A 22,563-nucleotide genomic window follows, 5' to 3' on the forward strand; every position below is an offset into this window, starting at 1 on the left:
CGACAAAGTCAAAACAATTTCGAATCATCTTCGTTGCAGAATTTTTGTAATACCGCATCGTTTTGATTTGTTGTTGAAAAAAAAAACAATGAGTGCTTTCAAAGTTTGTTGTTTATGTTAAATTTACTTTAAAGTTATCTTGCCATAATGAGCCTTCTGGTCAATGAATCGCACAATGAAATGGTAGCAAATTGATTGGTTTTGAATTATACCATTCATTCCCAGATTAGTGCTCGTAAGTCCACATTAAGAAATTGTGGCAAGTCGTTTGTTACATGCTTTTGCGAGGAAAATTTCAAAATCCGAATCGGGCCATTTCACAAATCCACAATTTCCGATTAAATTATTTTTTGACATTTTCGGCAGGTGAAGGTTGCGGGTTCTTAATTCTTGGAACATCATTAAAATAGTTTGTAAGGGCATTCCTGTGTCGACGCTCTTCTATGTGAGTTCAGTTAGTTGTGTTCAGAATACACTTAGTTTTGGTGATTCAATAGGAATTTCGTATTTAGGAATTCAGCTTCTATTTTTCCAGTCAATAAGTTTACCAAAATTTCTGAAAACTTAAAAATAATACATACAAAACTGACGATATTTTCATTATTCAAAAGACTTACCAATGGTTTTCCATTCTAGTAATTTTGGAGGCGTTTTCCCAACAAGTTGCTTCAAAGTCAACATCCAGTTCATCATCTGGGTAGTCTGCGTCGGTCCAAGCGGCTGCAGTAACCGCTGCCTCAATTAATTAATGAAATAAAGATTTGAGGAAAAAAAAAATATCACTAACATCTTTTTCACTTTTAAACAGCACTCAGCAGTGTCGCTGCTGTTATTCAATGAGACAGTTACACTCTGTGAAACCATACAATTTTGCTTTAGTTGCAGCTGCAAGAGTGGCTTTCTGGTCGGCTTGCATCATATTTCTGGGCGGAGGACGTTGGAAATCCTAAAGAATCATAGAATTTAAAATATCCGTGTTAAGATTGCTCGTAAGTAGATGAATTAATTTACCTTGTTTGCCTGCATACTCAGCCGTTGCTGTTGCTGCTGTTGAGTCGTTCTAAACTGGGCGGTCAACTATTAATGTTGAATTACCAGTTTGGGGCTAGTCAAGTATATTATTTGAATAATCCATATCTTAAAAAATAACTAAAATATTCTTTTGTTTACGAAATTCTTTTTTTGAACGTACCTGCTTGAACTCCGAGTAGAATACGTCTCATTGCTATCTTCTGATTTCTGCTCTATTGTTTTTCCAATTAAATACACTTGTATTGAAAAGAAATAGATTCTATTAAATATTAAGACAAAACAAAATAATTTACAAAAACTTACTTGTAGAATATCAAATTTAATGTTTTGTTTTGAAATCGAAATTGAGGAACTGTCATTTTTGACAGGTCACAAAAATTTAATACGTTTCTTTTTGCCCAATCCCCCATTTTGATTTTTTTTTGCACCACTCACATGTATTCACCGATAGCGAATTTGAGAGAGTTCACTTCGAATTTGAGAGAGTTCACCTCAAATAAAATTTGAGGGTGTTTCAGGCAAGACGGGTACCGGTCAGTTCTCTTGGTAAATATATTTCTCTATGGGGTTCTATACGCTCTACGTGATCCAGCAATCTGAATCGTTGGACTTTTGACCTTCTGGCTAAGTCTACCTTGGTCGCTGTACATCCCGTACAGCGTCCTTTTTTCTCCTTCACCTTCTATGCTTATGGGACCGTAGATCACACGAAGAACTGTAAGTTTGTTTTGTAAACAAAAAGTATTACAACTAAATGTTTTGGGGAAAATAACATTCGGGACAGCAAATTAAAATTTTTAATTTTGTTCTATATAGACGAAATACACAATTTCCATAATAATTATGGGCCTTAAATTTATAGAGATCTGAATCAATAAACCATCTTTAAAATTCAACATTATGGTCATAGAGGATATATATTATCTAGAGTCCTGACTGGTACCCGACCTACCTGAAACACCCTCAAATTTTATTCGAGGTGAACTCTCTCCAATTCGGTATCGGTGAATACATGTGAGTGGTGGAAAAACGACAAAATGTCAGATTGTTCCACAATTTCGATTTCAAAAACAAAATATTCAATTTGAGATTATACAAGTAAGTTTTTTATTATTTTGTTTTATCTGAACAATTAACAGAATTTATTTCATTTCAGATCAAAAACCTTAACGATAAAGAGCTACAAGTGCATTTATTTGAAAAAACGATAGACCAGGAACCAGAAGAAAACAATGAGACTTACTCTACTCGGACCTCAAGTACGTAAGTACGTTTAAAAAAATGAATCTCGTAAACAAAAGAATATTAACATATGTTGTTTTGTTTCAGGTATTGATTGCTCCAATAATATACTTTACTACCAATTCAAGAAGATGTACATAGGAATAAAAATCGACTTTATTGGCATCTCCTTGGTGTTTTCATTTCGGGTTCTGCCGATTACAAACCATGATATAGAAAGCAATTTCTCTCAAGAAATTTGGAAGGTTTGCTCAAAACAAGGGGGCTAGTCTCCAGGTGAATTTATTTTATATTATATTTATATGAATATATATTTCTACACTCAATTACTGCTGTATCATGACCGTTGCGATCTGTTTCAGCGGCTTAGGTGGGCGCAGGCGTTGACGATAGAGGTGTCAACGTCTCTGCAAATATGCAAATCAGGTAAGTTCATTCATATACTTACTAGTTATCTTAACACGGATATTTTAAATTCTATGGTTCTTTAGGATTTCCAACGTCCTTTTCCCGTTCATCAGCTGCCAAGAAGTATGGTACAAGCCGAAAAAAACGACTCTTGCAGCTGCAACTAAGGCAACATCTTGTATGTACAGATCGAAACAATGATATCGTGATTAACTTGCTTAATCTTCACCTTCTAGATACAAATCGATGCTTTTAACGCCAAATATCTCGCTAAAGAACGGCAAAGACACTGCTGACCGAGTCATCGGCTTCTACGGCCGCTTTAGGCCGACGCAGACCACTTAGATGATGAAATGAGAGTCGACATTGAAGCAACCTGCTGGGAGGACACCTACTAAATGACGGGAATCAAAAACCATTAGTAAGTCTTTTGAAGTCCTTTCGTATGCACTAATTTAAAATTTTCTTATATAGACAGAAAAAATAGAAGCGGAATTCCTAAATACGCAATGCTTATTGAATCAAGAATTAACTGGAATCACTTAGAAGACCATCGACCACAGGAACTGCCACAATTTTTTAATCAATGGATCGAATTACCAGCAGGAATTTTATAATTATAAACCAATCAACTGGCTACAATTTAATTGTGTGTCCATTGACATGATGGCAAGACTACTACAAGTAAGCTTCACATAAACCACAAACTTTGAAAGCACTACCTAATTGATGTGTTTTTTTTTAGCAACAAATCAAAGCGGTATTGCAACAAATCCTGAAATGAAGATGATTATAGTAGACGACATGCTTTAAATCTCATCCGTTAATAATCAAGGTTCGCGGCGCAGCTAGTTTTTAAATACACTTGTAATTATTTTTCAAAATTGTATGTAATTTAGTATAATTTAATTTTGTTTTAAATCAACGCTAATAATGTATTTTCACTTAAACAATATCTGGATGTTAAAACGTAACTTCTTGTTTTTGAATAAATAAAAAAGATATTAAATGTACTTTTTTCAAAGAAAAATGCTTCTTTCTGGTTTTCCCAAATTTGATCCGCTCAGGTCAATTATCAAAATGGATTATTCCTTTTTTATTTTTTGTTAAGTTTTCAGCAAATAATAATAAAAAAAAAACAAATAAGCTGCTTTACCTAATTAGATTTTATTTTTTTATTCAGACATATGTTTAGTCTAACAAAATTAAAAATATGGTATTTTTAATACTATTCCAATGTTTGGGTTCATCATGTTCGTATGTAATTCTTTGTGATTTCATGTGGTCAATAGCATTAGTCAATCGTTTTTTTGAGAGGATTAAGATATCCTGACTTCGAACCTCATTCGAAAAGCATGACATATATCTTAACTTTAAATTGCAAGATTATTTTGCAAAGTACATATCTTTGCTTTTAACTCCAGTTCAAATCATTTTGCTATTTCACTTAGTTTTCGTAATTTCTTATTATTTATGAAAGACTCATAAGTCTTCATTTGACTTTACCTGAAGTTTTGAAAAAAACTAGATTGTAATTTTTGTGTGGTTATAAATATAAATACTTCGTTTAATTATTGATGCTGATTACGAAACCCAACTCCGATTTTATTTTATATTATATTATTTATTTTTGCATTTTTTTCAATATATTACAAGAACTTGATGTAATAATCTTAAGACTACAAATTCGTTATAAGAAATAGTAAAATATTGTAAGGGAAGAAAATATTGAGGGCAGATATTATAGATTTTGATAATCATCAAACATTTTTTTTGAAAAAAAACTATTTTATAAAATTGATAGCTTCGAAAAGACTTTTATGTATGTATATAATAGCTTTCGAATTACAAACAGAATAATATCTCAAGAGCCTAAATTGATAGATTCGGATTTGAATTGAATTGAAGATATTGACAGAATCGAAAGCAATAAATCATGAATGAAGGAAGATATTTCAATTGAATTCCTGAGACCTAAAATTTAAATTAGAAAAAGCGAAAATTAAGATAGTTCTTATTTTATTATTTATAAACACATCCTCACCAAATACATCACAGAGTTCCACAAAAAATGTGAAAGAAAGATATTCAAATGTGAATTTCTGCAAAATATAACATAGAAACAGATCAATTGGCGAATCCTCGGTGGTAGGTACTGTCTTGAAAAACTGACTGTAGATTAAATTAACTATTGTTCACATGATGAGGAAGGACTTGCATACACTGCGATCTTTCGTCTATCCGTAGCTGGCTGAAAGAAGTGCTTTGCATTGCAAAGATGGTGACACATTACGTGAATGTGCTACTGCTATCACACGCTGCAATTGATTCAACTTGTATTTGGCTTGGCTATGAATGACCACCAAGTTAAAAGATTCCTCAACTTTAAAGCAACTCTCGACTTGTATAGCAAAGCAAAGCTTTTCAGTCTTCTACGACGTCGATCCCTTCGCTGTAATCGACCTTTCTCATTCCTACAGGATTAAAAATGAGGATATAAACCATTAGAATAGAGCGATTTGATTGTCATGAACAAAGTCTTGTTGAGAAGTGTAATTTTAACTAAAAAACAAAACAATATTCATATAATTTGAATTTAAAATTAATATGAACACATTTACCTTCAATTTGTACCTATTCACTCCAGAATAAATATGTCGGCGTTGCTGACTTCCTACTCGGGCTTCCACTTTTCTTGTTGCAACGTTATCCTTGGTTTCTTCCTTATCTGAGGATTAAATTAAATTCATTATATATTTTTATTTAATAAATTAATATTTTTGTTTTACCTTCATTTGCATTGATACAGAATTTTGTTTTGTTTACATTTTCGTAGAATTGTCAAACAACTCACCTCGCTGTTAATCTGTCAAAACTTGACAAAACTCAAATTGGGCCATGTTCGCATTAAAGTTATAGGGTGCGCTTATACTTTCATCACGATTTTTTCTGTTTTTAGCGAAATTTTTTATAAAAACCATAGAATTTATGTGCCAAAAGCATTCAAATATTATTTTTACCACAGTTTTCACTAAAAAGAAGTTGTAAAATTCATTTTTCTAAAAATATTGCAATCATTTTTCAATTTTTGAATTCAACGGATTTCTTTTTTGAACGGCTGTGTTCACCTCATATTGTTTTCCCCCTAATTGTGCAAACATCACCAAAAGCCCATAACAACTACATAGAATCTGGATTTTCCCATAAGAAATGCACGGGAGAACTAACACATGCTTATTCTAACGGGCAAAATTCTCTCAATTTAGTTTGTAGGCCGAAAGAGAGCAAACCCATTAAGTCGAGACTCTAGATAATATATTTCCTCTATGATTATGGTGGTAATCCATCCACTCAGCTGTTGCAAAATGTAAGCAGTAAACAAAATTACTTGATGGTAGTACTTTTATATAAGTTCCCATAATATGTTTTCATAAATATATAAATTTTCTTCCATTACTGTATATATCTATCAGAGCTTCTAAATTCGCAACCAGGTGTCACAATAAACGAAAGACAGATGGTATTTGACGTTTATTTCTTTTAAGGTGGCCATAGACGACGAACATGCTCGCCGAACATGCTCGTTTGCATTTCCCCCTACACGGCAAACACTGTTCGCGAACATTCATTTCGTTCCGATTCTTCAAAGAGTAAACATCATGTGCGATAAGGAGCAAGTCGTTGCTCTTATGATAATTTATTTTTTTCATTTTTATTTTTATAATTTTCATATTTGGAGTCCCATATAGCACTCTCATTTCGTAAGAATTCGATGAATTCTTCAATAAAATCGCGGCTGGCTGTGGCCATGTGTTTATTTTTTGATGTGCACTCAACGAAGTTTACAGCAAAAATGAGGTTTGCTCGCGAACATGGCCATACACGGCGAACATTGAAACCAACGAACACGAGAAAATCGAAATGTTTCGCCAACAACGAGCCGTTCGCGAACTAGCCCATACACTACGAATATCTGGTGAGCACGAGCATGTTCGGCGAGCATGTTCGTCGTCTATGGCCACCTTTACCCTGGTTACAAGAGGAGATCGAGGAATCGAATCGAATTGAGATTTCGATCCAGGTATATGGTGGCACTGAATCGAGGAATCGAATTCAAATGGAATCGAAATGACATTTGGGTTGTATTTGTGTGCGTACTGCTACGTGAATAACTTTAAAATTTTATAACAATGCTCTCAACACAAATGCGAGCGCCAAATTAAATTCAGCTTAGAACCAAAAATACTCCATTTAAATGGAGAATTTTTGCTTAGAACAAACAAGAGGGAAAAAACTTATCGCACGCACACAAGCAAGACCTCACACACCAATAACTCGATTCCCCGATTCAGGTTTACAAACAAATTGTCGATTCGATTCACATCTTCCAGGTATATACGGCGCTAAATCCTGATTCAATTCGGATTCAATTCTCCTTGTAAACGCGGTATTTATTATTTCTCACCTATTTCCGTTTCTTTTTAACACGAACATTAGCAGTTTGGGGCTAGTCAAATATATTATTTGAATAATCCATATCTTAAAAGATAACTAAAATATTCTTTTCTTTACGAGTAGAATAAGTCTCACTACTATCTTCTGATTTCTGCTCTATTGTTTTCCCAATTAAATACAACTGTAGCTCTTTATTATTAAGGTTTTTGATCTGAAAATAAATAGATTCTATTAAATATTTAGACAAAACAAAATAATTTACAAAAACTTACTCGTAGAATATCAAATTTAATGTTTTTGAAATCGAAATTGTGAACTGTAATTTTTGACAGGTCACAAAAATTCCATAAGTTTCTTTTTAGCCCAATTCCTTTTTTCTCCTTCACCTTCTATGCTTATGGGACCGTAGATCACACGAAGAACTTTTCTCTCGAAACGACACAAGATGCTTTCATCCGCTTCTGTCATAGTCCAGCTTCTGCATCGTATAGCAGGACGAGGATGATGAGGGTCTTCTATAGCGAGACTTGGGTCGCTCGAGATAGGCTACTTAATTACGTTCTTGGCATCTATTGCTAATCCTACTGGCACTTCTGTAGGTTGAACGGAATTATGGAGACAATTTTCATTCGATTTTTGTTTGTTTGTTTATTTTGTCAAACTTTATAATAATTTACGTCCTTTGTTCTTTGACGAAAAAAGCTTTCTGAGGCAAAGAAATGCCGATGGCGTTTCACACTTAATTATAATTTTTCTCCCACGTCTACTCTTTTGTATGAGAATTGTTACCTACTAGCAGTCCATATCTTTTATGTTTCTCACAAAATAAATTTCAGAGTAATAAATTAATGAGCTTAAATATCAAGTATCAAAAATGTTACACCAAGTTTCCCACAATTGTTACTACTATTTGTGTTGCAAAATTTCTTATTAGTTATTTTTATGTTTTATTATTATTATTTCTTCTTATTTTTTGCTTTCGGATTCAATTTGCAAATGGAAATCATAAAAAATAATCAAATATAAAGTATTCCTGATATTATAACAATACATCTTAATAATTGTTTGCAATTATTTTCGGTCTAAATTTGGCAACATTTTCCACAGCGTTTTTTTTGTTTTAATTTATTCTGACAAATATTCAATTGTTTCAACTTTCAAGTATAGAATTGATTTTCTGACAATGTCTCACTGTACTATATTTTTGTCCAATTTATATTTTTTAGATATAATGATGTCTGCATTCAGATGAATTAACAAAATTTCTCTTACAAATTGTTCGTTTTTACTTTCAGAAATCTGAAAATAGACTTTTTAAGATTTGATTCGAAAAAAGAAGCAAACAAATGCAAAAGCTAATTTCATTCCTAAGTAAGAATAAATAGTAAATTTGTTTATATTTTCCTACTTCGTCAATCTCACTGAGAAAATTTAATGGAATCTAAAATAAATATTTGAAATAAAAAAGAGTTTTCTATACTTTCTGGTATTATTTTTCTTAGACATTCATGTAAGTTTGTTTTGTAAACAAAAAATACTACAACTAAATGTTTTGGGGAAAATAACATTCGGGACAGCAAATTAAAATTTTTAATTTTGTTCTATATAGACGAAATACACAATTTCCATAATAATTATGAGCCTAAAACTTATAGAGATCTGAATCAAAAAACCATCTTTAAAATTCAACATTATAGTGGTAACCCATCTCCTCTGCTGTTGCAAAATGTAAGCAGTAAACAAAATTACTTGATGGTAGTACTTTTATATAAGTTCCCATAAAATGTTTTCATAAATATATAAATTTTCTTCCATTACTGTACATATCTATCAGAGCTTCTAAATTCGCTACCAGATGTCACTACAAACGAAAGACAGATTATATTTGACGTTTATATCTTTATTATTTCTCACCCATTTCCGTTTCTTTTTAACAAGAACATTAGCAAGATGAAGTAGGTATTCTGATAGTAAAAAAAAAACATTTATTAATTTTCATGTAATCTGCATATCTTTTTATAATTTATGTTTCTGTTCAACCTCCGAATAAAATCAATGTTTAATCGATGTACATATTTTTAATTTTTCAGAATCGGTTTGTGTTCATTCAGCGGGTATAAAATTTACCCTGGTCATGGAAAAACCATGGTCAAAATTGACGGGAAGGTAAATACTTTTTAATGAACATAATTTTCAAGAGTACCTACTGACGAAATTAATATTTTTTAGAGCTTCACTTTCCTTGATAAAAAGTGCGAGCGTTCGTACTTAATGAAACGTAATCCACGTAAAGTAACCTGGACCGTACTTTATAGACGCAAGCATAAGAAAGGAATTGAGGAGGAGCTCAAGAAAAAGCGTACCCGCAGAACACAGAAATTCCAACGCGCTATTGTTGGTGCTTCTCTGGCAGAAATTATGGCAAAGCGGAACATGAAGCCTGAAGTACGTAAAGCTCAGCGAGACCAAGCAATCAAAGTTGCCAAGGAACAAAAGCGCGCCACCAAAGCTGCGAAGAAAGCTACAGCACCAACACCAGCAAAAGTTAAGTCTGCTCCTAAACAGAAGGCAGCCAAGGTTTCTCAGAAATCTGCTCCAAGAGTGGGAGGGAAACGATAGAAAACATGATCGTCGTTTGAATAGGAAGTGTTTATATGTGGATATAATTAAACAAGAAATTTCATATTTGTATGGAGTTTTTTTTGTGTAAGAAGATGCAGTTTTAATTAGTTAAAGTGTTCAAATACTGGAAATTTAAATTTATGAGGTTCATTGAGAAAGTTTCAGAACCGGCAAATTTGGGGAGTGGAGTGATAACCAAAACACTATTACATCAAATTCAGCTTCAGCCGAGCGAATTTGGGTCGTAGTATCTGCTTAATTTCGAATAAAAACTGATGTCAACAAAATGTTTGACTTTCAGCTATTCCCTTGCCGGGTGGCCAAGAAAATTCAAATGAAAACAAACTTTTTCAGTTGAAATGATATATGAAAAATTGTTTACTAAAAAGTCAACTATCGCCTCCAGGTCCTTGTAGTAGAAATTTATTTTTATTTTATTTTCCGAATGAGAAAATTCTTAGAAATATATGGCCCGATCGGATCGGAAATTCTCAGATTTTATGCGATTTGGATGGTTTTTGTGTCAAGTTATTGCGAACAACTTTTTATGCAATCTGGGTTTAATTGAGATCAAGTGCATTTTTTGTGAAGTGTTAACGAAACTGAAATACAAATCTGTGGTATTTATTTCTGTTTGTAAGTCAATCACAAACTCAAAAACAAGCACGCTTGATGGAATATGAACTTTACTTACACTAACGTGACACTAAAAGCCGAATCAGCGTAGTATTATGCTCTACGCAAAAATATTTACATATAACTTTTTGAACTAGGTACATTGTGAGAGTAGATATTTCTGAAACCATTAAAGCAAAAATGGTTTTTCGTAGTATCCCTACGATATTGCTTTAGAATGCAAAATGAAAAATATTTTTAATATCACAATATGTCTATTTAAAATACCTGTTGAATAGATGAAGGTTATCAGTAGTTAAGTTAAGCAGGTTCATTATATTTCAATTTGAAAAGTGCAAAATTTGGTTTGGTACATACATATTTATATCTAGGTCCTAGTTAACCTATGTATGCAATTTACATAGGTATATTACATTATGGTGTTATATTATGTTATATGTTTTGAGTTGTTTTCTTGAGTTAGGTCAGTAAGGTACTAACATATACCTAAAGGTAAAGTAAACAATTTTAAGTAATTTTTGTTTTGCTTGAAAAAAAATGTAAATTGATTTTGTTTGCAAGATTCTAGTTGCAAGACTTTGTCAAAACTCTTAAATAAAATAAAAACAGCGTAAAAAAGATAAATGTACATGAATATATAAATAATAACATAAATAAGTATACTGGTTAGGTTATAGTGGCTGTCCAAGATGGAAACGGACACACTTAGGCCAGTTAAATGGCCCATTGTGATACCACATGAATCTTAAGGCTTCCTCCAAAGCTCAATGGAACCAGTTAGAGTCCCTTACGAAACGTGAGAGGCTGATTATACTGATATGATTTAGATCGTTAAAAAAGAATTCTTGCGTTTTCGAGTTAGCGCAGGGCATGTGCAGAGAAGATGAAGAACCATTCCTTCCTCGTCCATACAGTTTCTGCAAAAGTCATTCGAGAATACGCCTAGTCTCGTGGCGTGCTTTCCTATTAGACAGTGTCCGGTTACGACACCTATTATCGAGCTTATATGCGATCTGCTTAGAGAGAGCAAGCACCTTGAACGTTTTAAATCCAGTGTTGGCCAGATGTTTTTTGTGGCTTGACACGTGGTGATGTTGGTCCACCTGGTGCCTGCCCTCCTCACAGCGTCTTGCATTAGTAGCAGTTTACAAGTAGCGATTGGTATGCCAGTACTTGCCAAACGTGGTAGGATGGGTTGTACTGTACCGTTCCTGGCGAGTTCACCTGCCTTACAGTTACCTGGATTGTCTCTATGGCCCGGCACCCAGCAAAGGTGAATATTAAACTGTTGCGCCCTCTCCATTAGAGATGATCGACAGTTATGGACTGTTAAAGAGTTTGTAGAGACAGAGTCCAGAGATTTGATAGCTGCCTGGCTGTCAGAGAAAATATGGATATCAGATGTTGATATCACGTTTTCTTTGAGCCAAGACAAGACTTCCTTAATCGCCAAAAGTTCCGCCTGGAACACGCTACAATGATTGGGAAGGCGAAATGAGAGACTTAATTTCAGTCGTTCAGAGTACAAACCTCCACCAACCCCTTCTTTGGTTTTTAAGCCATCTGTGTAAAAATGGATTGACTCATCCTCCAAGAATGTCCTATCCTCCCAAAAAGGTCTGGTAGGTATAGAAATCTGGAAGTTTCTGCCGAATTATAGTTGGGGGTTGGTGTAGTCTGAGTGCTTTGGAATTAATTCTAAGTACCTTAGAATACGGAGTGGCCAATGTTGTTGTTAGTAAACTGCGACGAAGCATTGAGGCGAATAGCAGAGCTTGCAGCTATTTGTTTGTTAAATATGTCAAGAGGTGTAAGGTAGAGCAAGGTGTCCAGTGCCGCAGACGGGGTCGTGCGAAGCGATCCGCTTATACATAGGCAGGCTGAACGTTGGACTTTATTTAACTTATCCCTGTTTATACCTTTCTCTAAAGCAGTCCACCATACTGCCACACCGTACGTTAAAATCGGTCTGATTACCGATGTGTACAGCCAATGCGTGATTCTGGGTTGTAAACCGCATTTATTACCAATAGCTTTTTTGCAAGAAACCATTCACAGTGAACAACCTCTATTCGTAGCGGAAGCGATCTCTGCGTTGTCGACAATGCGAACACAATGTCATCAAGCCGGAGTACTAATCCGGGCTCTTGTATTGCAACAGTGCGCGGACATCAGTGTAAATGTGAGGCAGCGGCTACTGTTGCTGCCGAAGCTGACACCGAAGAAGGAACTTGTTGCGACGATATAGTACCTCCTAAATGATGGGAGTCGGAAATCATTGGTAAGCCTTCTTAAAAAATGAACTATAAATAAATTAAATACAAAATAATCTGAGCAGTTTTGTATGTACTATTTAAGAATTCCTTAAGTCAACTTCGATTCGAGATTTCCTTATATAATGAAAATTAATTTCTTTGTATAGAAGGCTTATGATGGCAAGACTACTACGAAGTAAGCTTCACACAAACCACAAACTTTGAAAGCACTACCTAATTGATGTGTTTTTTCAGCAACAAATCGAAGCGGTATTGCAACAAATCCTGAAGTGAAGATGATTATAGTCGACGACATGCTTTAAATCTCATCCTTAATAATCAAGGTTCGCGGCGCAGCTAGTTTTTAAATACATTTGTAATTATTTTTCAAAATTGTATGTAATTTAGTATAATTTAATTTTGTTTTAAATTCAACGCTAATAATGTATTTTCACTTAAAAAACAATATCTGTATGTTAAAATGTAACTTCTTGTTTTTGAATAAATAAAAAAGATATTAAATGTACTTTTTTCAAAGAAAAATGCTTCTTTCCAAATTTGATCTGCTTAGGTCAATTATCAAAGTGGATTATTCCTTTTTTATTTTTTGTTTCGTTTTCAGCAAATAATAATAAAAAAACAAATAAGCTGTTTTAAGTAGATTTTATTTTTTTATTCAGACATATGTTTAATCTAACAAAATTAAAAACTTGGTATTTTTAATACTATTCCTATATTTTGGTTCATCACGTTCGTATGTATTTCTTTGTGATTTCATGTGGTCAATAGCATTAGTCAGAAACTCGTTCTTTTTTGAAAGGATTAAGATATCCTGACTTTGAACCTCATTCAAAAAGCATGGGGTATCTATTAACTTTAAATTGCAAGATTATTTTGCAAAGTACATATCGTTGCTTTTAGCTCCAGTTCAAATCATTTTGCTATTTCACTTAGTTTTCGTAATTTCTTATTATTTATGAAAGACTCATAAGTCTTTATTTGACTTTACCTGAAGTTTTGAAAAAAACTAGATTGTAATTTTTGTGTGGTTATAAATAATAAATACTTCGTTTAATTTTTGATGCTGATTACGAAACCCAACTCCAATTTTATTTTATGTTATATTATTTATTTTTGTATTTTTTTCAATGTATTACAAGAACTTGATGTAATAATCTTAAGACTACAAATTCGTTATAGGAAATAGTAAAATATTTTAAAGGAAGAAAATATTGAAGGCAGATATTATAGATTTTGATAATCATCAAACATTTTTTTTGAAAAAAAAACTATTTTATAAAATTGATAGCTTCGAAAAGACTTTTATGTATGTATATAATAGCTTTCGAATTACAAACAGAATAATATCTCAAGAGCCTAAATTGATAGATTGGATTCGGAATTGAATTGAATTGACGATATTGACGGCGTCGAAAGCAATAAATCATGAATGAACAATTTAAATTAGAGACAGTGAAAATTAAGATAGTTCTTATTCCATTATTTATAAACACATCCTCACCAAATACATCACAGAGTTTGCCAAAAAATGTAAAATGAAGATATTCAAATGTGATTTTCTACAAAAAAGAACATAGTGAAACAGAACAATTGGCCAATCCTCGGTGGTAGGTACTGTCTTGAAAAACTGACTTTATATTAAATGTGATTTGGTGTGTTTATAAATAATAAAATAAGAACTATCTTAATTTTTGCTTTTTCTAATTTAAATTGTAGGTCTCTGGAAGGAAGGAACAGGATAAAATCTATCTCGAAGATGCCAAGAAGAAGGAGTAAGAAGCTAACAAGTTGGATTTTAAAAAAGACAACTACTATATCAAGAACAGCTACATGCACCACCAGAAGTAAGTTAATTCAAGATCCAAAAGGAATTCGAATTTATTAAATTACTCATTTAAAGGTTGTTCCACAATATCCAATATCCAAAACATCAGAGTAATCAAGAACCAACCGGTCGTAAGTTCACGATAAAATTTGCGAAGCTTAAAGCATGATAAGGATGTCCTAAATTTGGAGACGAATAAGAGGAATGTTTTGAAGGGAGCACAGCTGTAAGTTTATTTAAAATCCAAAACAAATTTGTATTTTTTTATTTACTCATTTAAAGGTTGCTTCACAATATCCAAGACATCAGAATCATCAATAAACAACCAGTCTGATTTCGCTTCCTGAAGAAAACCACTAAATATCTACGATGATTTAGATCCTTATGACCGCAGTGCTAGATAAAAAGGACTGCTAGCACATAGAAGTCCTCATTATAAGGACGAGAGTGGATTACACTGTGTTATAATAATATTGTATTCTTTTTCTGTTATAAGGAATTATTTAAATCATTAAATATGTAGACTTTTTGATTTGTTAACCATGCTTATTTGTTTTTAAAATAAAGCGGAATTAGTAAAAATATGTTTTTAAATTCTATTCGGCACCCAACCTTATAATACATTATGAGGCTATCTAAAGTCATGAAATAGCTTTTTTTTTAAATAAATGTGTGATGTTTTTCCAAACTTACAATTTCTTTTCTCAATATTCCGATTAAATTTGTTTCGTACTTTTTATAACGAATTTTTAGTCATCAAGTGTACCACAAGTTCCTGTAGTAAATTAAAAAAAAAAAAAAAATAATTTTGAAAAATAGTTCTGTAGCTAAAATCGAAGATCGTTTTTGTAATCAGCATCAACAATTAACTAACGAACTATTTAAAACCATACCAATGTTAAAATTCAAAAACTTTAGGTAGAGTCAAATCAAGACTCATGAGTCCGTTAACCACATGAAATTGCGAAAGAATACACACGGACGTGATGAACCAAAAACATAAGAGGAATAAGGATTATAAATATTATGTTTTTAATGCCTCAATAAAGAAAAAATACTTTATACAGCTTGTTCTTTTTTTTTATTTTTTACTTTTAAACTTCGAACTTGCAAAACGGTAGAAATGAATACTGTACGAATATTTCAGTACCTAAATATGTCTCATTGTCTGTCATTCTAGAGGAGGAACTTATCCAGCCCCTCATGAACCCGCAACCCTGACTCGTAAATACTTACACGGGCCTCTGTCTCTGCCCAGCATTAGTCTGTTGTCTGTCCCTATCATGAGAAATCTGCAAATCCGGCTCGAAGGACCAAATGTAAAGTTCGTTTAAATGTGGACTGTATTTTTAAATCGTCTTTTAGTTATAATTTATAATCTTCGCTTTAAGAAAAGGAAAAACGCTTTTTTACGACCTTCTCGTTTGAATTCAACTTTATTGTGCCGTGATAGCCACGGCAAAGGCTTTACAAAATGCACGACGAAATTTTTAACGAAAGAATAAATGACGAAGCAAAGAATAACAATGGGTTACAAGTTAAGTCGTTAACAAAATAATACAAAATTAATTCACAATAATAGGATAGGTAAATTTAAGTACATAACACAATGACAAGTTAAATATAGACTGGTAAACAAATACAATACTAATGATTTGTTTGTTTATTTAATTAAAATAACTAAACAAAATTAAAACAATTAAAAGAAGAAAACAAAATAAATTATACAATTTATAACAGTCAATCAAAAAGTTTTTTGATACACAATTTCATATAATGATAGAACCCTGAAAACAATTTCACTTTATTTTCAATTTATACTTAGATTTAATTTCACTCGATTTGGGAACCTAGCTGTAATATACATTTTAAAACCTACAATCTATTGTGGAATTGAATTTTAAAAACAAAAAATATGCTCAATTACAAACAATTTTGAAAAATTACAACTTCATTTAAAAATTAGATACGCAACGACGAATCTTTACTAATCATGGATGTAAAAGTTTTTCTTAAAAAATCTATTACACAAAAACGTTTTAATTATTCTTTATTTATCAAAATTCAATTGTCTTTTTTAGAGGCTACTGCTCGACACAAATTTTCTTAGTAGACTAACTTAACTTAACTTTTTTTAATTTTCATCTCATCGAACGAATAAAAATGTTACCAAACATACATACAATGCTGCCAAATAGTCAAGTCTGAGATTTACTTAACATTCTCCCCTCTGGTATTGGGACCTCGTCACTTTTACCATCTTCCAAATCGAGGACACATACCTTGACAATTGAGCGCTTAAAGGTTCCACTTGAAGTTCTAACTTCTACCACTCGAATTTTTCCATCTGGTCCGGGAAAAACTTTGTCGATGATACCTTTTGGCCAATTTCCTCTGACTTCATTGTCGTTAAAAAGAAGAACGACATCTCCTACTTGTACATCTCGACCACTTTGCGTCTTCCATTTGTTCTGCTGATTTAGATTTGGCAAAAACTCTTTCCTCCATCGGTTCCAAAAATGATCAGCCAGCCGCTGTGTCATTCTCCATCGCTTTCGTAAGATCAGATCCTTGTCGTCAAAATCACTTATTGGGGCGGAAGCCGATGATCTGCCAATCAAAAAATGGTTTGGCGTAAGTGCTTCAGGTTCGTCTGGGTGATATGGAACTTCAACTAGAGGCCTCGAGTTAATTATCTGTTCGATCTCAGCAAGTAAGGTGTTCAGCGTCTCATCCGATGGATTTACTTCTTTTAGAATTGCGTATAATGATGTCTTGACGGATCTCACAAGTCTCTCCCAGCATCCTCCCATATGGGGTGCTGCTGGAGGAATGAAACGCCATTTGATACGATGCTTAGTAAGTGCACCTCTTATTGCAGACTGGTCAAGCTCCTTTAGACATCTCTTGAGTTCCGTGTCAGCTCCTTTCAAGTTCGTGCCATTATCCGAGAATAATTCATTTGGGCATCCACGTCTGGCAATAAATCTCCTAAGCGCCATGATGCAGGAGTCGGTGGTCAAACTGGATGCAACCTCTATATGAATTGCCCTTACTGTAAGGCATGTAAACAATACACCGTAGCGTTTCTCAAGGTGTCTGCCAACTTTTACATTTATCGGCCCAAAATAGTCGACACCTGTAAATGTAAATGCTGGATTATTTGACAAAAGTCTTACCGCAGGTAATTGTCCCATAATAGTGTTCTCGGGCTTTGCGCATCTAATCTTGCAAGTATTGCATAATTTTCTTCTCTGTCGCAGTTTTGGTTTAAGTTTCAATATCCAGTACCTCTGTTTGATCTCATTCATAACGCCTTCATGACCAATGTGATTGGCTTGGTCGTGGTAGTACTTGATAAGCAACTCGGTATACTTATCTCTTCCGTCGAGAACCACTGGTGTCTTCAGCCATTGATCACCCTCTATATTCGACATACGCCCTCTGAGTCGAATGATGCCCTCGTCGTCTAATTGTGGAATGATGTTATATAATTTGCTTGAACGGCTAACAACTTTATTCTTCCTTAATTCAACAATTTCTTTGTGGAAAGAATTTTGTTGAGATTGTCTTATCCACAGTTTATTCGCCCATTCAATTTCAGTAGTCGTCAGTTCACCTTGGTAGTACACCGCATCTTCATCACCTCGGGTAATTCGGCCTTTTATTTTGAGATTTTCCTTGTATCGCATGATCCAAGCAGTAGCTCTTATCAGTCGAGACCAATTTGAAAATCTCATCACATTTGGTAAAACGAATCTAGCTGGTACCGAAATTGTTCCAACAAACTCATTCGTCTCATCTTCCTCGTCAAATCTGGTCATTTTATTTGTCTTCATTTTGGGCCACATAGAAACGTCTTCATACAAAAAGGAAGGTCCTGTGTACCATCTACTATCAGCTTCAAACTCTTTTGGTGTCATTCGAGTTGCGTCGTCGGCAACATTAAGATTTGTCGGCAGCCAATTCCAGTCGGCTATATTCGTCAGGTCAGAAATTTCACTCAAGCGATTTGCTACAAACTGCTTAAATCGTTTTGCCTCAGACTTTATCCAATGATAGACAGTAGTCGAGTCAGTCCAAAATAAAACTTTTTTAAATTTCCTGTCATGTTGCGATTTGATTGTGTTTGCGAGACGAGAACCCAAAACAGCAGCTTGCAGTTCTGCTCGTGGTATCGTCATAATTGGCTTAAGAGGTAAGACCTTTGCTTTAGCTGCAACGAAAGAAACATTTATATTATTTTCGAAAACAATTCTTACGTAAGCCACTGCTGCATATCCAGACTCGCTCGCATCAACAAACACATGAAGTTCCAGTTCAGGTGCCAGGTTAAAAAGTGGTGAGTAACATCTTGGAATGTTCACCGATGAAATCTTATTTAAATCACGAACCCAATTGCTCCACAGTGGCACTAAGTCTTCAGTCAGCTCATCGTCCCAGTCTATAGATGTTTTCCAAATAGCTTGCAGCAACATCTTGCCCACAATAACAAAATGTGCCACAAACCCCAAAGGATCAAAAACAGACATAACTATTTTCAACACCTGTCTTTTGGTCGGAATCTTTTGGTCATTTAGAAGGCTGTCGTCAATCTTTTCTAATTTTGCCGCAAACGTAAATGAATCATTTTGCGTATTCCAAAGGACTCCCAATATACGACTTTCACTGTTCTTGTCGATGTTGATTTTTCGATCAGCGACTTTTGCTAACTCGTCCACTGGGATGTTTTGAAGAACGGATTTAGAAGAACTTCTCCAATTTGTGATGTGAAATCCACCTAGCCTGAGGATTCTAATAACGTCTTCAATTAAAGCTGTAGCTGCTGCCTCGTCGTCTGCGTGTCCCAAATAATCATCCATATAGTGATTATTTTTGATGGCGTATACGGCTTCGGGATAAGTATCCAAATATTCATCTGCATTTAGGTCTTTCACGTAAATAGCTGAGCTTGGAGAACATGTTGCCCCAAACATCATTGCTGTCATCTTCAGGATCCGTGGATTGTCGGTTCGATTCTCACCTCGCCATAGAATTAATTGGCTGTTGTTGTCTTCGTCTCGTATTCTCACTCTATGAAACATTTCTTTAATGTCTGCCGTGAATCCAAATTGTCCTTGGCGAAACTTGAACAAAACACCTGGTAGAGATTGTAGCAGGTCAGGTCCTTGGATGAGTTCATCATTAAGTGCAATTCCATTTGATCTCGCTGCTGCATCGAACACAATCCTTATCTTGTGTGGCTTCATTGGATTGATTACTGGAAAGTGTGGCAAATACCAGGTTTTACTTCCAATCAGGTCTTTATCTTCAGCATTAACAAGATATTTCTTTTGCAGATAGTCGTCTATGATGTCACCGTATGCCTTTTTTAACACAGGATCTTTGTCGAGTTTCTTCTCCAATAGATATAATCTTTGGCGAGCTGCAAACTTGCTGTCCGGGAGTCTGGTATCGTCACGTTTCCATAACAATCCGGTCTGCCACCTGCAGTCCTCTAATTTTGTCGTCGTCGTCTTCATGATGTTCAAGGCTCTTTCATCTTCTCGAGATCGTTTACGGTCACAACCAATAGTTAAACTATCGTCGAGTTGGAATGAAGATTTTACCAATGCATGTAGGTCGTCGTCGTGGGCCTCTTGCATCATGTAAACAAGGTTGACTTCGCTTGCTTTATCGCTGCCATCATTTCCACTAATCGTCCATCCTAGCCAAGTTCTACTAGCGATGGGATTGTTGCTCTTATTATGGATTAATTGTCGGGTGGCAGTCAGTAATCCATTATTCTCACCAATTAAAATTGTTGGTTGTACATTGTCATAGCTCTCGAAGTTTATTTCTTTCAGGTATGGCCACTTTTCGATAAGCCGTTCTCTATCAACCGATTGGCGTTGTAATGGTAAGTGTTTCACGGTTCTGACGTCATTAAGAGCATATGTTCGTGCATTCAGGAATGTCCCAGAGATGTGAACTGAACCGACTTTGGATTCATCTTCATTTGCAACGTCACCATTAGCCCACTGGATTGATAGAGGTGCAAGTTTGCCGTCCATTTGCAGTTTATTTGCAACTGCTTCACTTATCAAGGTCAGTGTAGCGCCCGGATCTAGTAAGGCAAAAGTGTTTACTACCACTGAATTGTTTTTGAGACTTACCGGTAAGATTCTGAGCCTGGTAGTGTTCCTGCTTACAGTACTTCCATTTGTGCAGAATCCATTTGCTACAGCTGTGTGGCTTTGTGGATTCGGTGGTTGGAAAACTGGAGCTTCAGTTGACAATCTCTGTTGATGATTGTGCAACAATCGGTGGTGATTTCTCTGGCAACTGTTGATGTCACATGGACTCTTTTTGCGGCACATTCTGGTCTGATGATTTTTCTTCAAGCATGCAAAACACAGGGATAATTTGCGTACATTTTGCCATCTTTCGTCAACGCTCATCTCAAGAAACTTTTTGCATGTATCTAGAGAATTACAATTGGATTTGCAAACGCTGCACTTTGATGATTCTACGATGACTTTTTCGATGGACGCTGCATTTACTTTGCCCTTTGTTCGCTTGACTTCTGTTTTCTGTGCAATGGGTTGTTGTTGCAGTTGGAACAGGGTTGTTCGGAGACTCGCTGCATGGGATTTCCTTTCCAACCAATCGCAGAAAACACGCAAATTTACTTTTTCTTTTTCGACAATATGTTCTGACCATAAGATGCTAAATATTGGTGGCAATTTGCCCTCTAGTTCTTCCAAAAGTTCAGGATGCTCTGGACGTCCCATCAGTTCTAGCATTACTGTAAGATTTTCAACACAAGTGGCGAACTTCACGATTGACAAGGGATTATCTTCTCGTGGTGCTGCAATCGTCTTGGCTTTGCCTAGAAGAGATTTAATGATGTAATCAGGACGTCCGAATCGTCGTTCTAATATTTGCATAATCCTATCTGAACTGTCTGGAAGGATGAGAAGGGATTTTACTGCTTCTAGCGCTTCATCTTTAAGAGCTGCTCTCAATCGTGTCACATTTTCTTGAATGGTGAATTTTCCACAATCAGTCGTTCGTACAAACTCACTGCAAAAGAGTGGCCAATCTTCCGGATTACCATTGAACTTTGGTAAATCCATCTTTGTCTGTCGAGCAACAAAGGTGTTCATCATGTCCAGATACTGCAGGTTATTTCTGCTTTCGTCGTCTTTGTGACCAATGACTTTAGCATTGCGTTCTTTTTGATGCAATTTGCATTTTCTTAATTCTTCTTCTAAAAATGCAATTTTTTGTGACAGGACAGGTAAACGATCTGTTTGTTTTTCATTTGTATCTCTGTCTTTTTTCGCAAACGGTGTGCTATGGGTGGCTTTGTTTAACTGAAGCCACTGATGTACATTTATTTCACTTTGCAGATGTCTGTCTCGCTCAATGAAATTTTCGTCTTCATCGTATCTAGATACTTCTCTATCTAACATCTGCTTGCTTGTGCTTGGCAGGGGTTGGTTTTGCAATTTGTCTATGTAAATGTGCGGTAGACTACTCACCATATGAACACGCTTGTATGTGTTTTCTCTTTGAGGAGTACATAATATATCACGTCGTGGGATATATTCGCCGTCGTCTTGGGGCACATATACTTCCAAAGGATTTGCATCTCCACACACACTGTTCCGTTTTGAGTTTGAATTCCTAACGGATTCCTGTCTATCTGTTGCCCTGAAGATATCTGAAACCAAATTGGCTTCTTTATTCTGAAGCAATGTTACTTCGAGTTGAAGTTTTGTTGCCTTTAATTCTCTTCGGATTTGCGTCAACTCCAAACTTTTATCTGCCACCGCTTCATCGCCAAAGTCACTTTTTGTGAATCCAAAGCGTTCTGGTGGATTCCCTTTTGTCTGTCTGGTGCTGCGGCGTGGTGTAAGTTCTGGAAGACTCATCTTAAATTTACTGTATATCTTAAAAACTGGTTTAATTTGTTTCGAAGGACCAGCAATGTAAAAGTTTTTCTTAAAAAATCTATTACACAAAAACGTTTTAATTATTCTTTATTTATCAAAATTCAATTGTCTTTTTTAGAGGCTACTG

The 22,563-nt window shown here is 34.7% G+C and overlaps 2 protein-coding genes and 3 long non-coding RNA genes across 5 annotated transcripts; 3 read left to right on the plus strand and 2 right to left on the minus strand.

Annotated features, from left to right (window-relative positions):
• Positions 1-2,856: 2,856 nt before the first annotated feature.
• On the plus strand, positions 2,857-3,534 carry LOC129954094 (uncharacterized). The gene is made up of 3 exons (XR_008782638.1): positions 2,857-3,103; positions 3,157-3,366; positions 3,428-3,534. It is a non-coding gene; the product is annotated as an uncharacterized LOC129954094 (long non-coding RNA).
• Positions 3,535-4,483: 949 nt separating this feature from the next.
• On the minus strand, positions 4,484-5,412 carry LOC129943049 (uncharacterized). The gene is made up of 3 exons (XR_008781153.1): positions 5,304-5,412; positions 4,727-5,244; positions 4,484-4,656 (listed from the first exon to the last, which is right to left on the minus strand). It is a non-coding gene; the product is annotated as an uncharacterized LOC129943049 (long non-coding RNA).
• Positions 5,413-9,009: 3,597 nt separating this feature from the next.
• On the plus strand, positions 9,010-9,822 carry LOC129941988 (60S ribosomal protein L24). Its single transcript, XM_056050781.1, has 3 exons — positions 9,010-9,092; positions 9,228-9,303; positions 9,367-9,822. The coding sequence occupies exons 1-3, from the start codon at positions 9,088-9,090 to the stop codon at positions 9,754-9,756; spliced, it is 471 nt and encodes a 156-aa protein (XP_055906756.1). The 5' UTR covers positions 9,010-9,087; the 3' UTR covers positions 9,757-9,822.
• A 2,795-nt stretch (positions 9,823-12,617) lies between these two features.
• On the plus strand, positions 12,618-13,185 carry LOC129943407 (uncharacterized). The gene is made up of 3 exons (XR_008781238.1): positions 12,618-12,676; positions 12,754-12,846; positions 12,906-13,185. It is a non-coding gene; the product is annotated as an uncharacterized LOC129943407 (long non-coding RNA).
• A 3,509-nt stretch (positions 13,186-16,694) lies between these two features.
• Positions 16,695-22,415, minus strand: LOC129946907 (uncharacterized). The gene has a single exon (XM_056057287.1). It carries the CDS (start codon positions 22,413-22,415, stop codon positions 16,695-16,697), a length of 5,721 nt encoding a protein of 1,906 aa, XP_055913262.1.
• Between the last annotated feature and the right edge of the window lie 148 nt (positions 22,416-22,563).

Source organism: Eupeodes corollae, chromosome 1 (assembly GCF_945859685.1).
Source record: "Eupeodes corollae chromosome 1, idEupCoro1.1, whole genome shotgun sequence".
Taxonomy (NCBI): domain Eukaryota; kingdom Metazoa; phylum Arthropoda; class Insecta; order Diptera; family Syrphidae; genus Eupeodes; species Eupeodes corollae.

Bases quoted from the DNA above. Each gene is read 5' to 3' on its own strand.
- LOC129941988 (XM_056050781.1), top strand. The intron at 9,304-9,366 runs GTAAATACTTTT...AATATTTTTTAG, and splicing joins TGGTCAAAATTGACGGGAAG to AGCTTCACTTTCCTTGATAA.
- LOC129946907 (XM_056057287.1), bottom strand. From the start codon at position 22,415: ATGAGTCTTCCAGAACTTACACCACGCCGCAGCACCAGACAGACAAAA.